Genomic DNA, 25,757 nt, shown 5'->3' on the forward strand with positions numbered 1-25,757 from the left:
CTGCTGCAAGTAAGTTTTTCATTGCACCCGTGCATACATGTACTTGTGCTTATGATATTAAACCTGACTTTAACTTTGAATAACACTCCATTTTAATATCTATCGCTAACAAAATATGAATAAATAGCATGAGGGTATTGACCGTCCTGACCGAGTTATAATGAACTAATTCCTTTCAATGACAAGTTATTAGACAACTAATTACCTTCTTACACTCTCCCAAAATTCTACTTTTCTCTTCTCATGTTAAGGGACAGATAAAGTTTCCCTTCTCTCCTCGTGTTGGAATACAGACCCATAAATGCTCCCTGGCTTCATCTGTCTCACCCAATACAATTCTGTGTGCTCGTCCCCTAACAGAGATTGATGGTAGGTTGACAACATAGGACACTACAACACAGTACAGGACCTTTGGCCCACAATGTTGTGTTGACATTTTATCATGCTCCAATATCTGTCTAACCCTTCCCTCCCACATAGACCCCTATTTCTCTATCATTCATGTGGCTATCTAAGAGTCTCTTAAATGTCCCTAATGTTTCTGTCCCCACAACCGCTGCCGGCAGTGTGTTCCACGCACCCACCACTCTCTGTGTAAAAAATTTATCTCTGACATCCCCCTGATATCTTCCTCCAATCACCTTAAAATTACGTCCCCTTGTGTTAGCCATTTTTGCCCTGGGAAAAAGTCTCTGACTGTCCACTCGATCTATGCCTCTTATCATCTTCTACATCTCTATCAAGTCACCTCTCATCCTCTCCTCTCCAAAGAGAAAAGCCCTAGCTCACTCAACCTATCTTCATAAGACATGCTCTCCAATCTGTGCAGCATCCTGGTAAATAGCCTCTGCACCCTCTCTAAAGCTTCCACATCCTTCCCTTTATGAGGAGACCAGAACTGAACACAATACTCCAAGTGTGGTCTAACCAGAGTTCTATAGATCTGCAATATTACCTCGTGGCTCTTGAACTCAATACCTCGAATAATGAAGGCCAACACAACATATGCCTTCTTAACAACCCTATTGACCTGCACAGCAACCTTGAGGGATCTATGGACATGGACCCCAAGATCCCTCTGTTCCTCCACACTCCTAAGAGTCCTGCCATTAACCTTGTATTCTGCCTTCAAATTCAATCTCCCAAAGTGTATCACTTCACACTTTTCCGGGTTGAACTCCATCTGCCACTTCTCTGCCCAGCTCTGCATTCTATCAATGTTCTGTTGTAATCCACAGCAACCTTCTACACTATCCACTGCACCATCAACCTTTGTATCATCAGCAAACTTACTAACCCATCCTTCCACATCCTCATCCAAATAATTTATAAAAATCACTGGTCACTGACCTCCAGGCAGACTACACTCCATCTATCACCACCCTCTGTCTTCTATAGGCAAGCCAATTCTGAATCCACACAGCCAAGTTTCCCTGGATCGCATGCCTCCTGAATTTCTGAATGAGCTTTCCATAAGGAACTTCATGAAATCCCTTACTAAAATCCATGTACACCACATCCACTGCTCTACCTTCATCAATGTGCTTTGTCACATCCTCAAAGAATTCAATCAGGCTCGTGAGGCACGACCTGCCCCTCACAAAGTCATGCTGACTGTCCCTAGTCAGCCTATGCTTCTCCAAATGCCCATAAATCCTGTTTCTAAGAATCTTCTCCAGTAATTTGCCCACCACTGAACTAAGAATCACCAGTCTGTAATTCCCAGGGTTATCCCGGCACTACTCCTGTGGCCAGTGAGGACGCAAAGATCATCACCAAAGGCACAGCAATCTCTTCCTTCGCTTCCCGTAATAACCTTGGATATATCCTGTCTGGCCTTGGTGACTTATCTATCCCAATGTTTATCAAAAGTTCCAACACATTCTCTTTCCTCACATTGACATGCCCTTGTGTATCAGCCTGTTGTATGCCATCCTCACTGGTGAATACTGAAGGAAAGTATTAAGGACCTCCCCTACCTCTTCCAACTCCAGGCACATGTCTCCTCTTTTATCCTTGATCGGTCCTCCTGTCACTCTAGTCATCCTCCTATTCTTTGCATACGTGTGGAACGCCTTGGTGTTTTCCTTAATCCTACTCGCCAAAGCCTTCTCATGTCAACAGACAAACCTCTATGTGATCCTATCCTCATGGATTACAAACACAGTGTGACGCTGGCTAATTTTTCTCCTCACCAGTCCAAGGATAGAAAGATCAACTGGAGTGCTGCTTAGCAATGTCACGGCTAAGATCAGGGCAGATTGGGGAATGAACTAACAACCTTTCTCATCTCTCTTGCACTGATATTATCAAACATAGGGAATCCCAGGAAGTTTGTTACCAAAACAGGGCATGGCATCAGGATGATTAATTTTCACCAATGTTTGCATCATTTCAGTGTGTTGACAGAAGGGACAAAGGATCAGAGCTACAAAACCTCCTGATTAATGGCAGCAAGAGGCTAAAAACTGGAGATATTTCCTACATTAACAGCACTGGCAAGTAGATCTTACCGACCTTAGTAAACAGTAGTGGTACAAATGAGGTGTGCTATGCTGCTTATAAAGCTTAGCACAACCTGCCTAGCAGAAATAATGCAGATGATAATCGTAACAAAGCCTTATCTACTGATGGCTGATAGGAGGAGCATGCTATATTTTTAGTTGGCAGACACACCTGATTGACACTCTTCTTCAGAGCGTAGATGCACATGGCAAATTGCCATTCTTCATTAAAGGTTTGGCACTGCACAAAAACTGATTAGATCATTTCTGCAAAGCTTCTGTGCGTTAACAGTCAAAAACTGAATTGTAAAGCTTTGGCGATTGTTTCATGACCACTTTGTCACATTCAATCCTGAAGGTGGGGGGGGGGGGGGAAGAGGTTGGTGGTCACAGATACTACCCCACGTATGCTGAGTTCTCTGTACTGCCAGGGTGAACGAACACCCAAGTATTTTCCAACAGTTCCGTAAGGAAAATCAGAGGTAGAGCCATTTCCAGGTTACATTACTGATCAATTTGCTTTCTTGCCTGACTGCCCCCTAAGCAGAGGATGGATAACCTGGGCAAAGACATATGAAAGAGGCTGGGGAGAAAAATTCCAAATCCCTGATTCTTCAGCTCAGCTCCTCATCCCAAAATTGTAAAGTTCATTTTAGTTTGATTTCTTCTTAGCAAAATGTGGTTTATAAAGCAACATGGAAATTAAATAGTTAAATGTAAATTTGGTTTGGGTAGAACAGGGAGAGCCTTTGTGTGTTGAGTAGGGAAATATATCGTAAGCAAGAGAGGTGATACGAGTACAGGGCATTTGCAGTATGGGAAGGGGCTGGGTGTTGTATCATGGAGTGTGGGATGAAGAGCTGAAGGGTTTCAACAATAGACTATAGAGAATGAGCTACAGCTTCTGGTTAACATGGGCCAACCAATCCTCATTAGAACACCAAATACATGATACGATAAGCAACTAATAAATCAAGCCATGTTAATAGATCAGTCAGCATTTTTTACTACAAGGCTGCCAACATTACTAGGCCTCAGTAAGCAGATCCCCCTGGCCTCAAGCAAGCATCAATCTAAGGCAAGTTCTACTCCATTTAATATATTGCCACTAATCATTCACTCCAAAGTTGGTGGGCAAAGATTTGGAATAGTGAAAGGCCAGACCTGGCATTCATTGTGGATGGTGGTGCTGATCACTGGGAATAAGGTTGTGAAGCTTGCTCTTGGCTGGTGGCATGGTACGGGTCGTCATTTCACCTGGACTTTCAACCAACACTCTTAAGGGATTCAGCTCATTTATTTTTCAGACAAAGGTGGCTGAATGAAAGAATCAAGCTTTTCAGATGTTCGGATAAGTAAAAGCACAAAATTAAAGAAGAAAACTAAACTCAGCAATGCTATGCTCTCTGGTTGAGCATTCATCACACACTACAACCTGCATCCTCTCTATGTGTGGCTCTCCAATGGAGTGTGGGATCATTCACGTCTGTGCATGAACAAAGTGGGACAGTGCTTTTAGGAAAGAAAGACAGGTAGAAAGACTTGTATTTTCTGCTTGCTGTTACCATGGAACTAAGGTATGTAGAAAAATTCTACCTGCCACACCTCAACACTATCCACACGCCCAAATCTTGTGCACCAAGGGTACTAAACAGACACAAGGAGATAGAAATTGCATTGCATTTCAGGAACATCCACTCACCATCATTGAAGTCTCTGCCAAGTTCATGATTGGGGCAGCGTTTGACCACTTCAGTCACATGTTCAGCCTTTTTGTAGACGGGCATTGCACGCACCACACTACCTGGAGGTGGTGGCGAAGTCAGTTTCACTTGGATGGGACATGTCTTTGCAATCTGACAGTAAAGTTTCTTCAGCAACGGAGAGTACTAGAAAATGAAATAACATATAGGAAAGCAGTCATTAAAACATACGTGAATGTCTTTATCATACCTTACTTGTCACTCCTCCACAGTAATTCCATGTAGTCATCAGATGAAGTGGAGTTGGACAACTGAGGATAACCCAACAAGGATAAGCACATTTAATTCTATACATATTTTAGAATTATCCATACAGTCCTAAATGTGTGAATAAAATAGGTAAATTTACCGGAAATTGAGAAGCAGTGAAGTAAACTTTGGTCAGTGCTTGGAGTTTCTCTACAATATAGGCTGAGAAACTGGGACTGGGATACTTTTGCTGTAAAGAGTTCCTGAAAGAACTCAGCATCATGTAGATCACTCAGCTTGTTAACATTTAATACAGCTGGAGATATCATTGGTAAACTTATCTTTTTTGTTCTAACACACTGATGTGTGGACTCAAAACAGAAGCTTGTCTAAATATGTGAAGAAATTTATGAGATAAAGGCCAATTGTAATTTTCCACTGTATCTTGAAAAGTTCTGAAAGTATTTTAAAGTCATTGTAACATTTGCTTAGTATTAAATTAGTAGACACTTATCAGTAATATAGACGTTGTGATTTTAATGGGCATTCAGTGAATAAACCTTTTCTTAACATAAGTTTTTGTTTCAAATCCTTTTCTATGAAACTGCTGAGTAAATAAAGTTTATTACACATTTTTATTTATTCATTTATGTCATAAGTTATTTAGAGATCTTATTTATTAATGTTTAGAGCAACACTAAAATCACAAACCTTTACTATAAAGCCTACTTTTACGTTACTTCCCAATATTTATGTAACAAGGCTATTTTTCCTTCAATATCCCTTCATATTTGCTGGGATCCGGTGCCTGTATGTGAATCTGATGCCTCACAAAATGAGCTTGTTCCTTAGTGCTGGACAGTTACCAGTGAACTTTCTATTCAGCCTAGCCCAGTCCTATCCTTATCCAATATCAACATAAGTACAGTATACTTTCCAATTTGATCACTAGTTGGTGATCAGTCTGGGTGATGTGGCTTCTCTTTCTCCCTTCTTGTTTTTGTAGTGGCCACGTAGCAAATTTGGCTGAGATTAGCAAGAAACAAATCCAGGAATTCTGCACTGCATGGTTTATCGCCACATCATTCTCACTGCAAAGAGTTCACAAGATCACAAGACAAGGGAGCAGAAGTAGGCCACACGGCCCATCAAGTCTGCTCCAAGGAAAAAGGAAAAAAGAAAAAGAAATGAGAAATTAGGGGGGGGCATGGGGGGTGGGGGGCAGGCACAAAAAAAAACACACACACTATTCTAACCCCAATTTCCGGCCTTATCCCCATATCCCTTGACACCCCGACTAATTAGATATCTATCTATCTCTTCCTTAAAAGCCTCCAATGATCTGGCCTCCACTGCTGTACCTGGCAAGGAATTCCACAAATTTATCACCCTCTGGTGAAAGAAATTTCTCCTCATCTCTGTTTTAAACCTGTACCCTCTAATTGTAAGATTGTGCCCTCTGGTCCTGGACTCACCCACCAAGGGAAACAGCCTAGCCACATCTACTCTGTCCAGTCCTTTCAACATTTTAAATGTCTCTATGTGGTCCCCTCTCATTCTTCTGTACTCCAGTGAGTACAGTCCAAGAGCCGACAAACGCTCATCATACGTAAGCCCTTTCATTCCGGGAATCATCCTCGTAAATCTCCTCTGAACCCTCTCCAACATTAGCACATCTTTCCTAAGATATGGGGCCCAAAACGAATTTGGATTCTAGCTTTCAAGTTAGCTGAGGGCAGTGTACCAGAAAATCTAATATACAAGTTGAGCTTTGATACAAAAAGATGAAAATCATTTTAGCCAGGGTTCCAAATCTATTTTGCTTAAACTATAAACTTAGTTAGACATGTTTAGTCATGTCAAAGATGGAGAAAATCACTTTGTTGTGTCCAGAAACAGGTCTTTGAAATCCAAGCAGTACGCTTCACTTTGAAATTAACTTCCCCTATTTTATTTTCACTCATGGGCAGTACTGTTCAGTGCCTGGAGGTCTCCACATGATTACCAACGTGTTTTGGCATGTCGAGAAGAACCCAGTTCTCCAGCTTGAGCATATAATTTCCTGACGCCATCTAATATTTAAACAGACATGTAGATTAATAGAGTTAAATGATAGTATTTAAAAGGCCGTAAATTGTGATTGACTTTCCATCAGACTGGCATTCAGAGACCTGATTACATAAGCTTCCCAAATATGGGTATCCTGCGATCAAACCAATACTAGTGCACTGAGACATAGGATTTGAACAAGAGCAGGAATATGGGGTGCTAGAATTAGCCTTCAGGTCACGGGCTGCAGATGTGTTCAGATATGTTCCAAATCCTTATCACTGTCCTGTGGAAAGCACATACCAAGATCTAAGATAGGCAGGGCAGGCATTGGTTCCCACATTTGAACAGTTGACCTGTGTTCATGTAGCTTGAGTGGTCACCTGGACAAAGTGCTTTAGAGCATGGCAAAATCTGTTTAAGAACACTCAGCTCACTGTCCTTCCAGCATTTCAATAGCATCACAAGAACATAGAAGCAGGAGAAAGCCACCAGGCCCTTCAAGCCTGCCCTGTCATTCAATATGATCATGGCTGATCTACGCCTGCCTCAACTCCACTTCTGTGCTGATTCCTCAATCTTTCAAATATTTACCTATCTCCACCTTAAAGACGTCTAATGATGTAGCCTCCATCACCCTCTGGGGCAAAGAATTCCAGAGATCCACTTCCCTCTGGGAGATGAAATTTCTATGCACCTCATTTTTAAATGACTGGCCCCTTATTTTGTAGCTATGACCCTTGTTTGTGACTATCCCACTAGTGAAACCATCTCGACATCTATCCTATCAAGCTTGCTTAGGATCTTATATATCTGAATAAGGTCACCTCTCATCTTTTATCATATTTGTAACACTAATTCTTCCAGTAGATTATTGTAAATGTTTACCAGTAGAAGTTAAGGCATTGCAGAAAGAAAGGGGGAATTAGATAGCATTTTATAGAGTCATACAGCATGGAAACAGGCCCTCTGGCCCACCTTGTCCAAGCTCACCAACTGCCACCCATTTATACAAACCCTACATTATTCCTGCTTTGTTCTCCATATATTCCCATCAATCCCCCTGATCCTGCCACCACTACTACAACCACCAATATACCAGGGACAATTTACAGTGGCCAACTAACAACCTGCATGTCTTTGGGATGTGGGAGCAAATCAGAACATCCTGAGGAAATACATGGTCACATGGGAGAATGTCTAAACTCCATTCAGACAAAACCAGGGATCAGGGTTGAACCCGAATTGTTGGAGCTGTAAAGCAGCAGCTCTATTATCTACACTGCCGTGCTGCCCAAATTCATGATGATACCAATATCAGATGTGACTTTATCGGAAAGTTCAAGCACTATTCTAGAGACCTCAACACAAAAGTTAGGCATATGCTCCAGTGCAACAATGAGAATGTATTGCATCCTCATAATGCCAGCGACTAAATTGTATTGCCTCTGAAAGGAGGCTTGAGAATTGTGAGCTATGATTAACTTGCCTCCATCAAATGCTGTTTGTCAGCAGAGAAGATTGATGCAGAATTCTAATTTCAGTTGTGGCGAAGGTGTGGTAGATCAGTGGGTGGTGAAAATATAACCAATTAATGTTCACGCAAGATCAAATTTTTGGAATGTTATATTGATTCATGTGTTGATGCAATTGTAAGACATTTAACTTGCATGACAGATTAATAATCTGTCTATTTCTTTGAACAAGTAGTTGTCATATATTCCACAGCACAACTTAAAGGACAACTGGGTATTATGTTCGCCATCTCAGCTTCTTCAACAAATATCAATATTCAGTTCATTTCTGCTTGTGGGACATTACTGGTGCAAAATGTCTGGTACACTGGTTAAATTGACTACAGTGATTTATAGTGTGAAGTGGTTTAAGGTGTCTCAATTGCCTGACAGAACATTTCATGTCCTTTCCCAACTCCAGAAAATGCAAACAATGTTATCAGACAGGTTGGCTCTTGATACTTTACCAGCTTGTCACAGATACAGACATACCTTGTGCTGACAAACATATACTAAACAAGTGATCCTTTCATATTATTTGTGCTAATGTGGGACTCTTCCACAACATGTTCAAGAATACCACTTTTCCCTTTTGCCCATGAATAATAATATTCTGTCAGTATCTTTATGTATGACGCAAACCAAACTCTAATCCAATCCAGTTGGACTACATCAACATTTAAAGATAGGTTAAATAGGTCTTTGAATGAACGGGTTATAGATATGAGAGGCACATCTGTTTGGGATTACTGCTCGCACACAGAATAAATGCAAATGTGGGCTGCTTGGGCATGTGATCTGTTTCCATTTCTTTGCAAGTAATTGGGAAATTTTCTCGCAAACTGGCTTGGGATTTCTGAATTTACATTAATTTTATTTATTTTTAAGTAATTAAAAAAGAGGTTTCAATTAATTATCAGAAATGGGACCTAATCTTTATTTAACCTACACCTAGCTGTGGGCCTTTCTATTTATCTGTCTGTCTATCTATTTCTTATGTCCAATACACTGCAGACATCACATTTTATCATAATCTATAAAAATTGTGAGAAAAAAAGCCAGTTGATTCATGCCAAATTCTCCTCATCCAGAGCCTGAAATTTGCAAGCAACTTATAAGATATTACTGATCACTAACTGGGATGAGAAATAGGCTTTTCCACAGGGTGCACTTGAACAACTACTTTCAACGAAGACCAAATTAGCCACTGGAAATCTGGACAGTGCTCCAGATCCCAGGTAACTGTGAACAATGGTGTGAGAGATTTATTATTAAACATTCAAGTATGCCAGACTTTCAAAGAGCAGTTGATATTGAACTGCTAGGAAATAGAATAGAGTGGGAGTATGCTTCATTTTTATTATAAAACTCTCCAAATTTCACACATATCTAAGTGCTGGGGGTGTCAATGGATGAACATTAGATTAGGTTGGAGGAAGTGGAAGGAGAGGAGGGAGATTGGGAATAAAATTGGGAATATTAATCAATCGAAATCATTTAAAAAACATTTTCTAATAAATCACACTGCAAAAAATCAGTAGCAAATACAAAAATATGCAAGATAACATTAAAACCACAATTTCACACTAAGGATTTGAGTTTATATCCAGAGCAAAAACTAATTGTTATTTCCGGTTGTTAGTTTTGTTTGGGTGGAGGGGAGAGAAGGAGGAGGGGATCATTGAAAATCAGCTCCCATAATTTTACAATTATGTATTTGAAATACATAATTTAGTTAAGCCAAAAAAGAAAGATATTGAGTTTGTTGAAGAAATTATCAAGTGGTTAGAGAAAATAAACTTAGTGTCTACAGTTTATTTGAATTTTCAGAAGCTGCTTGTTTGAAACATTTGGGTATTTGGTGCACAAGGGCTCATTGCAGCATGGTTGGAAAGTTGATTGACATATAGAAATCACAGAGGTGAAATAAATGGTGATTGCCTGGACCAGAGATGTGCTGCAGCTATGGATTACACTGGCAGAGTACAGGATTTGGCAGACAGTGAAGAGACCTTTCAAAGACTTCAGAAAGACTGATGGATTAGCAGAACAGTCTGACAAGTTTAATGTGAATTTGTGTGCAGTAATATATCTCCAGAAAATGGGAGATTATACTAAAAGGAAAGTCACTTCAGTGTAGTTGAATAGAAAACAGTGGGATTCAAATGCATAATTCTTTGAATGTCCAACTAGGTAAAGGGATCAAAGTGCTTATTAGAATTTTGAGCTGTCTAACTTGTAGCATCAATTACAAGAAAAAAAAGTTGAATTGATACTAAGTTGAATTTTGTTAGGTCACAGGTAAGGAGAATGTGTACAGTTTGGACACTGTGTCAGAGAAAAAAAATTAAAATCCTGGAGCGTACATGGTGTAGAGTCATCAGAATATTGACAGGAATGGTTAATCATAATTTCGAGGAGAAACACGAGACCCAGAGACATTTGCACTGGGGCACAGAATGCCAAGAAGGAACTTAAGAGATGTTTTGTTTTAATTTGTTATGGTTTTCATAGAATGAATAGGAAATGACTGTTTTTTTGGTCATTTAAAACAGTCATTAATAGAATGTTAGAATGAGGAATTTCTTAACATGTGACGTTGTTGCAGAGTAAAATACTCTGGCACAGAAGTAGTGATTTAAAAATCATTCAATCTTTAAAGAGACAATTAGATACTTGAAGCAGATGAAGGTTCAGGGCTATGGGAGGGAGCATAACAGTGAGATTAGTTATGAATTGCTCCAACAAAGAGTCAGCACAGATTCCTTTAGATGCCTTTCAATTAGTCTTCCATTCCCTAAGTATAGGATGATTTGATTGTAAGTTTTAGGATTTTAAGATGAATTGGGAGGATAGATGGAGGGAAACTATTTCTGCTATGGGGAGGCTTTAGACAAGAGAATATAATCTGAAAATCAGAGCCAGGCCTATTAATAGAGAAGTAATTTCAAAAGGCAAATGGGCATGTACTTGAAAGGGGAACAAATGTGTAGTGCTATGGGGAAAATTAAGGAGTGGGACTACATAATTCTTTCAAAGGGGTGGCACAAGCATGGCCTCTTATTGTGCTGAAGGATTTTATGACACGACAACCTGAAGACTTCCTTCAGTGATGGCGACAGCAGCAGCAATACCGCAACACGCAGAGCAAATGGTAAACTTGCCAGGGGACAGAGAGCTACTGATGCCAAGTCAATTAATACACTGAAGGAAAAGGCTGGACTACAGGGCAATCAAGAGGTACAGGGATCAGACAGCAAAATGGATTTAAGGCCAAAGATCAGGTTAGCTATATTTTATTGAATGGCAGAGCATGCTTGAAAGATTGCATGGGTTCTTGTTCTTATTTTGTATATTTATGTTCTTACATCAAAAATATGCATTTATACACTTTAACATTAAAAAATGCAAAAAAATAGGCAACATAAATTGGATCACTGGAAAAATAAAAGCTTAGCAAATTTGCCTGGATCTGTGGCTGGAAAGAGAAAATTTGAGCAGACCACTGAAGAGGGGGAGGAAGGCAGCGTAATGGAGAAGGTCCGTAACTCAATGTAGCGATACAAAATAACTCAGAAATACACACCAAATCCTCACTAAAGTGCATCAGTAGGGTGGTGTATTTGGAGACAGCAGTCTTTTATTTGTCAGTGTGAGGATTTGTTTCTTTCAGACAGTTTCTGCTTTCTTTTGGGGTATAGCTGGCAAGCATTAAAGACAGGAATTCTCCTCCTTGTTTTTGCAGCTTTTCCATTATCTTTGTGGTTTTGATTCACAAACCATTGACTCTGTCTCTCTGCAAGAAGGCCAGGTAATTTTATTGTGTAGTAGCAGGCATGCTTCTAGGTTGTTGAGACTTTTATAAAAGACTTTAATCCCCTCAACACCTGGATATCCTTGAGGCTCTGAAGCCCAGACCCCCCAGACTAGCTTTGTCAAGGCTCTTCTTGTTCCTTGAAAGGTTTCAACATACTTTTCCTCTGATCTAGTCTCAGAAAGCACTGGCTTCTAGCTTTGGGAAAGTTAGGACTTGCTCTAATTTTCAAGAAAGAAATAACTCTGTTGTACCAGGTCCTGACACGCACACACTCTGAGCAAGATGAAGTGTGCCTGTCTCATTTTGGACATGTTCTGGCTCCTTGCACGAGGCTGCATTCCATCAGTGGAATCCTATACACAGTCACACTGAACATTGCAACTGACAGAAAAACCTCAGTTCTTTGGATTGTGATGATGTGAACCTTGGCTTTGGGAAAAGCTAATGATATTAATATGAAGTTGAACTAAACTTAGAGTTTATATTTGTGTTTATTTCTCTTTCTATCTCCATACTTTAGTGCTCTCTTTATCAATTAGTTTTTCCATTTAAAACTTTTGTTTTGTTTTATCCAAAGACCTGCTCAGCCAAACTTTGAAGCACAGTGTGGCATTTCTGTTGTTACTCTTTCCTTTCTAAAATCATAGACCTCATGAAGCAGGATCAGAAGCAGGTCACTCAGGCTCTCAAGCCTGCTTCACCATTCAAAAGGATCATGGTTGATCCAATATTCCTCACATCCACTTCCCTGCCCATTCCCCATAAGTCTTGATTCCCTTAGTAATTAGAAATCTAACTCTCTCAGGACTCTGCCTCCACAGTGCTCTATGGCAAGAAGTTCCAAAGACTCACAAACCTCTGAGAGGAGAAATTATTTTTTATCTCAGTCTTAAATGGAAGACCCGTTATCACATGTCCATGCTCTGTGATTCTCCCACGAGAAGGAATACTCTCTCAGGATTTGCCCGTCCACTAATTATCATTTGTGTTTTAGTAAGATCAGCTCTTATTCTTCCATCCTTCAATGAGTACAGCCCCAAACTGTTTATTCATTTCTTTCTTCATAGTATGATACCCCCATACTGGGTTCGTTCTGGTAAACCTTCTTTGAAGAGCCTCCAGGATAGGAGCCAGAACTGGTCATCTCACTAATGTCTTGCATGGTTTCTGTGTCAAAACTAATTAGTCTTAGAGACAAAAATCAAAGCAAGGCTCTGTTGCGCCTTGGTACCACAACAGTATTATTGAAATCTCCAGTCAAGCAATAAAATGGTGTGAGGGACACAGTTTTCAAAGATAGAGGAATATAAGCCTGCAAGGTATGGTAATTTCACATTTGTGCACTAACAATAGGCTGTATTATAATGGCAGGTTAAATGGAATCCTGGATAACTTTTGGTATCCCATATCCAGAGATATACTGCCCAATTACAGAAATTATTTTCAACATATAAAAACTATATAATAGATGGTTACTTTAAAGAGCTACGTGTTGAACAGCGCATTAGTAACGAATCATGACCTTGTGACCAATTTCTGCTGTTAAGTAAATAATATGTTTTAGAGATGGTTGATGATGTAATTGCAAAATACAGTAGAGAATTGACGTTGGCTCTATGTTGTTTCATACCATGGAGTGTTTCATTTAATTTCCGATGGGTGGGAGTTCACCAGGAAATGTGTGTGAATATAGCAAAATAGGTCCAAGATCATATGTTTTGTGCTAGTAAAATATAAACATTTTTTTTGCTTTTCTTTAATTCAATCCTAGGCTTATATAACTCTCTGTAATTCAATGTAAAATAACAGAAAATACAAAGTTATACAAGGCTGCATACTCTCATGCCTGTGGGCACTTCTAGAAATTGGCAACTTTTGGAGTACCTGAGCTATTTATGAGAACAGCCCAGACATAGTTGAACACACCTTGACTAACCCTTGTCCAAACAGGTGATTGCACATCTATTCCACCATTCTAAGGAGGTAAACAATGAGGAAATTATTTGTCTTGGAGTGACGGTTGATCCCACTTATTTCAAATCAAGGATGAGATTAATATGAATGTTGCAAGCTCAGAATCCAGGACTGTAATGTGGTGCTAATTTACAGAGTAAGGATGTGAAACTACAGTCTACCAGAAATGTTTCTCATTGTATCATTAGTTCTTTGTACTCTCGAACTGCCCAATTTAAACTCAATACTCTGATTATAATCAGTCATTCTCTCCTTTCTCTTTGTAGTAGCAAAGCAGGACAATCCAGATGCCCATAGCACATCACACTGTTGTAAATTCTGAACCTCTCATGAGATTGTTGGTGTTCTAACAGTTGCAGAAACATAGTCTTCTATCTCTGCTGGGTCTATAGCAGGCCAACATTACCACTGACAGTACACTATGCAGAGTCAAGAGGATTCCTACTTCAACACAAGTCCCCCAACAACAGAAAAACAGCATTTTGTTGCCCTTGACTGACCAGGCTAAACACCACACTGTCAGCTTGTGTTTGGGGCTGTCATCAAAACCGAGTGAAAAAACGATGGATGAATAAAGGGAAGAAGTGTATGATGGTGGAGTTAATCGGTTGTTGTTCTGTTGATGAAAATCCTTTGAATACTTCAATACATCCAGTCGTGGTGGGAGAGGTATGATTAAAATCCATATGTGCAACAATAGTAACAATATCTATTGGTTGATGGTTATCTATCTGATAATTGGTTTATTATTGTAACATGTACCAAGTCAACTCCAGAAATGTGGGAAGATAGATTTTGATGATAAACTATATAAAACTTAAAGCCCAGAAACAGGCAATATGGCCAACCTGATCTTTGCCAGTATCTATACTCCACATGAGCAGATTCTTTTATTCCTTTCTCACTCATGTAATTATCTAGCCTCCCTTCAAGTCCTCTTCAACTCAACCACTCTATACGGTATGAAGTCTGGATAGTGGTTTGGACTTGTAAGGGAAAATTTTATAAGGTTCTGCTCCTGTCTGATAAATCAGGAGCCCTGTTTATTGAAATCACTAATCTCTGCAGAAATGGGCCTTCTGGATCAAGTTTTCTCATTAGAAATTTGTTCACAGTCAAGAAAACTAGTCTATATGTCCTGACCTAGAGCTGGCCAATCTTGTCCCAAACTATAACAGCTCGGTTGCTCAAAATCAGACAATCTCTTCACACTGTCTGCCTGCTTCCCGAACAATCCTCAACATGTCTTTCTAACCTTCAGTGGAGGAGTAAAGAGTGGCAGAATTGCACACAGCTTGCGGGCATAAGTTTCACTCTGAATCAATGATATGATATGGATAAACCTGAGATAAAAAGGAGCTGAATTGCTGTGAGGCATGTATTATAATATACAGTTACGAGTCACGACAATGTAGAACTTTTAAATACAGACTCCTTAAGGACTTAATAAGCCGTGTAAGATATAATATAACATTGGAATTATTTTTTTTCTTACTGCTTAATTAACCAAATACCCTGTAGGGTTCAGAGACAGTTAAGTATTTTAAACACCCAAGTCACACATTTTCTTATTTGCCCAATTGCAAGTAAGAAAATTAATATCGATTAAATTGTGAAACTGCATCAGTGCTGAGAACATTATTGTCCATTTCAGTGCAATACTGCGGGAATGCAGCAATATGAGAGAGGATGCATTTTGATTAAGATGTTAAACCAATGAAGTGTTTGTCTTCTAAGGTGGCTGTAAAAATCTCATGGCTCCATTCAAACATGATCAGAAGGGTTCTCTGGTGTTCTGGCCTATATCTATATTCAACCAACACAAACAACAGAAAATCCGTCACCTCATTGCAGTTTGTGGGATATTTCTAAACACAAATTGTTTATCACATTTCTCCCACAATATACCTGTAAGCACAACTCATTGTCTGCAAAGCAGCTTGGAACATCAGAGATCATGATATTCTCATGGCAACATTTCAGCTGAATCTGTAGCTGTTCTATCCCTTTTGAGATTAGGTGATGACAAAAACTAAATTTCTTTTTGTCATCACCTAAACTCAAAAGGATAGAACAGCGCTGATGTGATGTTTCCAGGAATAATTTAGTGGTGTTTCCAGGAATTACTTAGTGGTAAAAGATGCACTAAAGATGAAACTCTGATTAACAGGTAACACTCTATTGATTCCATGCCTCTGGCCTTTGCAAAGCACCAACAAGTGACCCCTGGTCTGCATGATTATCTAATGGCTCTGGATGAAAAGCACAGGCACTGGTTGAGAACAAAACTGTGCTTGGACGTTAAATCTTCCACAATTCAATCGACAACAAGCATTCATTATGTACCCTCACACAGGAAAATTGTCCTTTTGAGGAAAGAGGGTGATGATGCCTGGGGAATAAAACACCTGCCTGAATCTGTGCCTCCAGGGATGTTGAGGTAAAGATGGGTATATCCACTGGCATTGATGACAAATAGGTCTTTCAGATCAATACTGCATTATACAGTTTCAATGCCTGCTTTGATTGGAGTCTAGGAGGGGAACAGAACTTTCTGAGATTCCCCAGCCTTCACACTGGGGAATCAGCTTTCAGAACTGTCGAGGTTAGGCCTGATGCAGGATTAGTGAGTCCCTTTAATGAATGGGGTTCAAATAAATTACAGTTTTTAATTATTTGTATTCAATAATTCCAGTTAAGAAAGCGTATGTAAGGTTTAGGAAGCTAATATCAAACAGAGCCCTTGAGGATTATAAAGAAGTCAGAAAAGAACTCAAGAAGGGAATTAGGAAAGCCAGGAGGGGCCATGAAAGGTTCTTGGCAAGTAGGATTTAAGAGATTCCCAAGGCATTATATACATACATCAAGAACAAGAGGATAACTACAGAGCAGTTAGGACCACTTAAGGATAAAGGAGGGAATATGTGCTTGGAGGTGGGAGAGGTCCTAAATGAGTACTTTGCATCAGTATTTACCAAGGAGAAGGACATGGAGGATAGGGAGATCAGTGTGGTGCGTGCTAATATGCTAGGATGTTGTCTACATGGATTTTAGTAAAGCGTTTGACAAGGTTCCTCATGGGATGCTCATCCAGAAGATTAAGATGCATGGGATCGACAGTGAATTGGCTGTTTGGATTCAGAATTGGCTTGCCCATAGAAGACAGCAGGTAGTGGTTGATAGGAGCTATTCTGGCTGGAGGTCTGTGACTAGTGGTGTTCTGGAGTGATCCGTATTGGAACCTCTGCTGTTTGTGATATGTATAAATGACCCAGATGAAAATGTAGATGGATGGGTTGGTAAGTTTGCAGATGATACGATTGGTGGTGTTGTGGATAGCATAGAAGACTGCCAAAGGATACAGCAGGATATAGATCAGTTGCAGATATGAGCGGCGAAATGGCAGATGTAGTTTAACCCAGAAAATGTGAAGTGTTGCATTTTGGGAAATAAATGTAAAGGGACAGTACACTATTAATGGCAATACCCTTAACGGTGTTGATTTAAGTTCAGGCAAATGGGAAATACAAGTAGCACATCTGGGCAACAGCTCCCATTAAGAAAAATCCATGTCATTGAGTTTGGATTAAGTTTTGGAAAAACTCAGCATTTCTCAGTGAGGGACACAAGAGACTGCACATGCTGGGATCTGGAGCAAAAAATCTAATTGCTGTGGGAACTCAGTGGCAGGCAGCATCTGTGGAGGCAAAGGGATGGTCAATGTTTTGGGTCGAGACCCTGCATCTGCTTGTTTTTTTGCTTTATTTCTCCATGAGATCTCAGTTAAATTATTAAAACCTTTTTGTACCCTTAGTAGCCATCAGAACCAAGTCCACACTTTAGACTTATCTCCCAAACGTTTGCATTTTGAAACCAATTCCAGTGAGTTAAATCAACTTCAGACATGTCATTTCACCTTCCCTTAAAAGGGATTGGTTAGCAACAACCCATTCACCCATTTTACAGCCTAATGTCAACTGAATTAAAAAAAAGTTAAAACATTCTCAATAAAATACATATGTAGGAACTGTTTACATTAATTAAGTACAGCACCCACATAAGTCTGATTGGCAACAAGTAGGTTGCTTTTGTTTCAACATGTTCCCTTCCATAAAAATTATTTTACCTGCAAGTGATCACACATCTATAGTCATGCTTTATGAATTTATATGCAAACATATTAACTTTAAGACTGGTGGGCTGGCAGAGTATGTACCTTTGCAGCCTATCTTGGAATCACTTCTGTGTGTCAGCCCTCCCTACGGACATGAAAGGTTAGGATTGTCTCAATCAAACTCAGCAGAACACCATGCACCAAGAATGGTAATGTCACCTCGACAGAGTAAGGAGTATTATGGCATGATGGAGAATGAGAATTTTAATCTGCATAGAGGTGGTGGAAGCTTAGAAGTGTACAAGAGGCAGCTAGTGAGTGGAATTGGGTTCATGAGGAGCTTTGGCTGGCCCATATTCTTTTATTCCCTTTTACCTGAAGCACCTTCAGGGTTCATTTAATCAAAATTGTCCCTAAAAATCTACCAATTGAAAAATCTCACTTTCCAGGTTTTCAGACCCACATTGAGACCTTCATACTTTCAGGGTTTGGAGGATGAAAAGGAGAAGGAAGTGAGATAGCCCTGTTTTCTTACATGTCTTTCAGTTCAGAAGATATATTATCCAGTGTACAATTGCAACTGTCCCTGTAAAACTACAAAGGTTAATTCTGAGGTCAGTTAACAACTAGCTGGCTACTCAGCAAAGTTGCTGTGTTTGCATACATAACAATAATTTTATTTCTTTAGCAACTTGTTGGTTGCAAAACTCTTTGGGATTTTCTGAGGAAATGAAAGGCATTATATAAATGGAAGTTCCTTCTTTAATTGCCATTACTGGAGCATGTTTGTTGCTTGCTTGCTAAATTAAAGTTGCTCAAAACTTCCTTCTCCCAGGGAGAGGTCAATGGAGCCAATGAGATCTGCCAAACATTAATAAACTCTAACGGAGTAATTTCACACATCCCAAACTGCAATTGGAGACTCTTGCTAGCGTGCATTGGGGTCGAATTCAATGGACCTAATTATCTAGTCACAAGGGTCAGAAGAAATCAGAAGGAAATGACAGTCTTTTTTCATCCTTGTTCTTTATACTCTTGTTTTAAAGATGCGAATTGCTCATTGGCAGATTGCTTATCTATTTACTTGTTAGCGCTTGTCATTTTGAGAATATAAAATCTGAGTTAATCAGCTGTGCTCATGGTGCTGTGCATGAGTGACAGAAACACGATGGATATGCAAGTAGCAAGACTTTAGCATATATACAGTACATAAATGTTCATTTCATTTCAATGCCTTGCAATCAGCAACCACTGACAGAAGAACGAGGGCTTTTTAACCCTTGATTGGATCCAATGAAGCTTTGTCTAAGGATCACTCTCGAGAAACTCATCCCTATGGATGTATCTGCCATTTGTTAAAACCCTATGGAGGTAGTTCTAAGTATTATCTGTGTAACATCTCTGAGACTATATCATGGGCCCAACACATTGATGCAATCACGATGGAGGCACACCGGCAGCTCAACTTCATTAGGAGTTTGAGGAGATTTGGTATGTCACCAAAGACCCTTGCAAATTTCTACAGCTGTACAGTGTAGAGCATTCTGACTGGTTGCATCACCGACTGGTATGGAGGCTCCAATGAGACCCACACCCAACATTTTAGGAACAGCTTCTTCCCCTCCGCCATCAGATTTCTGAACAGTCCATGAACCCATGAGCACTACCTCGTTATTCCTCTCTTGCACTATTTATTTATTTTTGTAACTTATAGTAAGTTTTTTACATCTTGCACTGTACTGCTGCTGCAAAACAACAAATTTTACGAGATAAGTCAGTGATAATAAATCTGATTCTGATGAAGCAATCAGATTCTATTAACATGACAACAGACTTAAATTCATTATTATAATACAGCAAGTGGATTGTCACTTTTAATACAATTCATGTGTTTTAAGCTGAATATATATATTCATTTGTTTAGTTCAACAGTGTTCAGGATATAGTTGGGTTCACTTACATCCACTCAGAACTTAGAGGTTCTGAATACCTGAATCCTAGATTTCAAATGTCACACGCCAAAGTAACAAAAATTCATTTTTTCATTATTCTACCATTTTCTGACTTTTTTCTATTTCCATTCATACTAGTAAATATAAAACCTTTTAAGTTACATTTTTTGAAACAAATTTTATTATCTGACACTCCTGGTGAAGCACTCATGCAATGGAATCTCATATTGGGAATCTGAATGTAAGGATACATGATAGACGGTGCATTGTGTGGGCCATGAAACAATCACAAGGTGACCCGATTGTTTGACCAACCTAATCTACAGGAGACAGAACTTAGCTAAACTTACTGCACAGAAACAAGCCATTTAACTCCAAATCAGTGCAGTTTTTCACCCAGATTCAACTCGTTTATGTCCATGCTCTTATGCACCCCGCACCATTTATTATTTGTACTGATGTCAGTCATTAGTTTAATGTGAGATCTGCTGTTCCTGATACTTAGGTCAAAGGTGGAAGAGAATTTTAGAGACAGTGAAGGTAATTAAAATGACAGGCTCACATCCTTTTCAGATTGCATTAAGTTCAACAAACCATCCTTTTTTCACAGAATCAATCATTGCTGCTTCCAGAAACCCACTAATTTATCTCTCAAACCCCCATGAGTGCCTCAGTGGATCTTTCCCTGTATTGTTTTCCTATTGCACTTCAAGTGAAAAGGATTTCTTTGGCTTCCCTTCTCACTTTAACATCTTTATTTTCAATTGCTTTCCCCAGGAACTTGAACCCTTCATTTATATAGTGCCTTCCACGGCTTCAGATCACTTCAAAGTACTCTACAACCAAAGAAGCACATTTTGAAGCACAGTTATTGTCGTAATGTAGGACATGCAACAGTCAAATGTACACAGCAAGGTTCCACAAACAGCAATAATGGCCAGATAACATATTTTTTAACTGCTGGTGATTGGGAAGCAGACATTGTTGAACAATTTGCCTGGATTACATTAGTTAACTCTGCGGACAACAAATGCCTCAGCTTCCTTCTCTTGTTTATCGTTTTAAGTAAGATCTTTATCACCATTGAAATTATCTCTGATGTGTATGAGAAAAAGTAAACAAACAACTGAAAGAAAACCAATAGCTATTAATGCTGCCCCCTCTCTCACAAAGGAATTGTATTTGGACTATAAACGCTGCCATTTTCAACCTTGAAGTTCTTAGCATGGAATTTTTGTATTACTAAATTTTAAAACAATTCCATTAATTCCTCAATGGACTCTTTCAATGAAGTTGTTGATTTAATTAAGATAGGAATAGGGTCTTTTGTGCCATTGATATGGCTTTCTATTTTGTTTACTGGAGCAACTCTTCTCAAACTGTGACACTGGCCCATTGTCTTGATCCCTTGTTCCCTTTACTTCTCAAGAATGTGCTCCCATTTTAACTAACATCTTGATTGATGCCACATCTATGCCCTCTGGAGCACTCCACATTCACAGTACCAGTCTTTTTAATAACAACTTTTCTGGTTGACCCCCTGGTGCAAATTTTCAGTTACTATCTATACCCTGAAGGAGAGAAAGTGTCAGTTCCAAAATCTCACCATCAGATCACCATATAATCTAACCTCTGTAACCCAAATTTACTGTCCACTTTACCATGCTTCATTTCTCTTCCGTCAACTATCAAGCTTGAGAGGAAGGGGAATAAGGGCAATTAGAAGAGATTTTATCTAAATTTAGAAGGGCTCTGAAGACCTTTTCTGTGCTCCCTTACATTGTAAGACAATAATTGATAAGTGTCAAAACACAATATCACACATTAATGCAAATACGATGCCTGGAAGCAACACAAACGGGGTCAGTCATTCACTTCAAACACGAGCTTGTGTGGTAACAACCCAACCTGTAAATTTTTCTGTGAATCTCCAAAGGTGACGACTCTAAAAGTAGTTGGTTGCAGACAGCTTCTTGGAAGATTTTACCCAAAATTGCTTGGGTTAAAGTACCATGGAAATGAAATGCTTTATTGTGCAGAAAAGCCATCATGTAGATGTGAAAAGTCAGTTTTTTTTATTTCCACACCGTTTGCAATTTTGTCTGAACATTCATCTCAGATGAAACTTATTTAAGTGCAGCTGTCATTTCTGAGAAGTTCAGACTTGTTCTCTAGGGATTATATCCATCTCATACCTTGTTTTTGAAAGGATTTGACCATGTGCCTCCTGACTCCTACATTCCTTGTTGAGTTCAAGAGCATGCATAAGACGTGCCCAGGACAGATGCTCAACGGTTCCTAATAAACCGCTAGTTCTACTGGCCAGGAGGAGACAGCAGTCACAGGCTAAACAGCTGCAGACTCACATCCCGGGACAGGTTGGGACAGGCTCTCGTAGTGAGAGTGGTAATGATCTATATCCCTTGTCACTAGGCAAGTATCATCTTGCAAACAATAGATACCGTTAACTACTTTGCCCCTTCACTGCTTCAATCTTCAAAGGCAAGCTTTTATGGAGAAAACGAAGCAGTAATATATAATGTTTAACCCTCTCAATGCATCATCTCCTCAGCAGTTCTCTAAATAGTCCTGATGAAGGGTTTTGACCTAAAACGTCAACAATTCCTCTCCCTCCCACAGATGCTGCTCGACTTGCTGAGTTCCTCCAGCAGATTGTTTGTTGCTCTGAACAGCCCATTTGGCTAGTAGAGATAAATAGTCCCTTTTCTTCACCTGCCTGTGTGGGATCACTACAATGAGGAAAACAGGAACAAGAGGATTATCAGGGAATCAACCTGATTTCTCATGCACTTAAACCACAAAATTTGCTCCATATCACTTCTCTCCATCCATTATGTTTGGAGGAAGGAAATGCCTCATCATCCTTTTTAGTAAAGAAACCCCAGGTTAAGGGCCCAAGGTAGTTGGGTGAACTTCTGAGATTAGGAGATCAGGTGACTTAAATTGAGAAGCAGTGATTAGGCAAGAGAGGTAGGAACAGCCACACCTTTGAGCCACTGTGGAGGAATGAGCTGGAGCTCAAACAACTTCTGTTTGTTTAGCATCTCTCAGATCATCTCAGTGAGCTTTACTACCAATTAAGTACACTTGAAGTGTAACCAGTGTTGTCAAGTTCTGCACAGCAAACTCCCAGTAAAAACAATGCACAGATTACCAGTTTTAGCGGTGCCGATTTAGGGATTCATTATTGACAAGAACACAGGAGATGACTCTCCTGATGTTCTTCAAAATATTGACATCAAATTTTTATGTCCACCTGAGAGGACAGTTTGGCCTCAATTTAACATCTCAGTAGTTGTCCATTGTAAAAACTCAAAAGTCACTAATTTTGTTACCAGTGAGAGATGGTGTCACATTGGCCTAGAAGTTATAGGTGCCTATAAAGTTCCATATTCCATAATTCCTCACAACATAGATGGAGTAATTTCAGCCCATCAATTCTATGCTGGCTCAGAGAGTAATCCATGTAACAGTCCCACCAACTCCTCCCAGATTCTACCACTCACCTGCTCAATAGGGGCAATTTAGAGTGGCCAATTAACCTACCTATCTGCACATCTTTGGAATGTGGGAGGAAACTCAAGCAGCTGAGGGAAACCCACATGATCACAAGGAGAACATGCAAACTCCATACGTAGAATAGTAGAGCACAGTATGGGTCTTTTGGCCCACGATGTTGTGCTGACCTATATAAACACCTACTCTATGATCAGTATAACCCTTCCCTCCTACACAGCCCATAACCCTCCATTTTTCTTACATCCATGTGCCTATCTAAGAGCCTTTTAAATGTCCGTATCGATTCGGCATCTACCACCACCCCTGGCAGTGCGTGCCAGGCACCCAACACTCTCTTGTAAAAAACCTACCTCTGACATCTCCTCTAAACTTTCCTCCTCTGATCTTAAACTGATGTCCTCTGGTATTGGCCATTGCTGCCATAGGGAAAAGGTGCTGGCTGTCCACTCTATTTATGCCCCTCATAATCTTATACACCTCTTTCAAGTTGCCCCTCATCCTGCTTCGCTCCAAAGAGAAAAGCACTAGCTCGCTCAACCTTTCCTCATAAGACATGTTCTCTAATCCAGGCATCATGCTGGTAAATCTCCTTTGTACCCTCTCTAAAGCTTCCACATCCTTCCTATAATGAGGTGACCAGGATTGAACACAATACTCTAAGTGTGGTCTAACCAGAGTTTTATAGAGCTGCAACATTACCTCACGGCTCTTGAACTCAGTCTCCCGACTAATGAAGGTCAGCACATCATATGTCTTCTCAACCACCCTATCAACTTGCACAGCAACTTTGAGGGATCCATGGACTTGGACCGACAGCATACAGACAGCACTGGAGATCAGAATTGAACCCAGACCGCTGGAGCTGTGAGGCAGCAGTTCTACCAGCTGCACCACCCCTCGTGTAAAGCCATGTTAAACAGGCAGTACATGGTGGGTGAACTAATATTGACTGCAAGCCATAAACTGTTGTGCAAGATGGTGGGGAGCTATTGATCAATAGAGGTCCAATGATTAAGGTTTCAGCTTAATGACGATCTACATAAGATGGGTTCCCAGTGCTGGATTCCACTTTCAAGCTATGACAAAGGTTTCATATGTTTCTATCTTATTCCACTTCTGCATGATTGGCCCATGGATACACAGGAGCATGAAAATCATGAAAATGGCATCTAGACATGCACTAAAGGCATTGGGCACTATTGCTGTGCATTTCCAGGTATCTCTATACCCTGGCTAATGAAGGCCTTCGTAACCCACCTTAACTACTGTGCTGCTGCCTTCAGGAATCTTTGGTCCCTCTGTTCCTCAGTTCTTCCTAGGATCCTACCATTCATTCTGCATGTCCTAGCCTTACTAGTCTTCCCAAGATGCATCAGCTCACCCTTTTCAGGATTAAATTCCATCTGCTATTTCTTTCCCTATCATACCAACTCATTAATAACATACTGGAACTGAAGTCAATCCTTCTCATTACCAACAACAAAACTAATCTTCATGTCATCTGTGAACCAAGCCAATTTTGGATCCAATTTACTAAGTTGCCCTGGATCCCATATGCTCTTATCTTTTGGACCAGCCTCTCAGGTGGGACTTTGTCAAAGGCCTCACTGAAACTCACGTAGACCACATAACTGCATTTAACCCCATGGACACAATTAGTCAGCCCCCCAAAATATTCAATCAAATTAGTCAGAGAGGATCTCCCTTTAATAAAGCCATGCTGAGTATCCTTGATTTATCCATCTCTCCAGGTGCAGATTAATCCTGTTTTTTTTTCAAAAAATGTCCCTACTATTGATGTTATATTTGCCAGCATGTAATTATATGGCTTATCCTCACTGCCCTTCTTGAATAAAGTACCACATTCACTTTCTTCCAGTCATTTGGCACTTCTTCTGTGGCCAGGGAAAATTTGAAAATTTCTCTCAGAGCCTGAGCAGTCTCCTCCCTTGTCTCCCATAGCAGTCAAAGGTCCATCTCATTAGGTCTTGTGGATATATTCACCCTTAAGTCCACTAAGACATCTATTGCCTCTCCTTGTTGGTGCAAACTGCTCTAGAAATGATCTGTCACCCCTCCCTGAATTATCCAACAATGATGTCCTTCTTCATAGTGAATAAAGATGAGAACTATTAATTTAAGACCTCACCTATGACCTTCAGCTCTATTCACAATTTGCCAATTTGGTTTCCAATGGGCCTTATTCTTTCCATGGTTACCCTCTTGCCTTAATATACTTATAAAGTGCTTTGAGATTTTCCTTCATCTTGCTCACCAGTGCTATTTTATGCACTCTCTTTGTCCTCCGAATTACTTTTTAAGTATTCTCCTACACTTTCTA

General features: G+C 39.9%; 1 protein-coding gene across 3 annotated transcripts in view; it reads right to left on the reverse strand.

Annotated features, from left to right (window-relative positions):
- tp73 (tumor protein p73) overlaps window positions 1–25,757 on the reverse strand; it is a 100,491-nt gene that overhangs the window by 17,209 nt on the left and 57,525 nt on the right. For all 3 annotated transcript variants that reach the window (XM_052039195.1, XM_052039193.1, XM_052039194.1), the window contains one exon: window positions 4,207–4,393. In XM_052039195.1, coding sequence (XP_051895155.1) covers window positions 4,207–4,393 — 187 coding nt within the window. The remainder of the gene's footprint in view (window positions 1–4,206; window positions 4,394–25,757) is intronic.

The sequence above is a fragment of the Pristis pectinata genome, chromosome 26, assembly GCF_009764475.1.
Source record: "Pristis pectinata isolate sPriPec2 chromosome 26, sPriPec2.1.pri, whole genome shotgun sequence".
Taxonomy (NCBI): Eukaryota; Metazoa; Chordata; class Chondrichthyes; order Rhinopristiformes; family Pristidae; genus Pristis; species Pristis pectinata.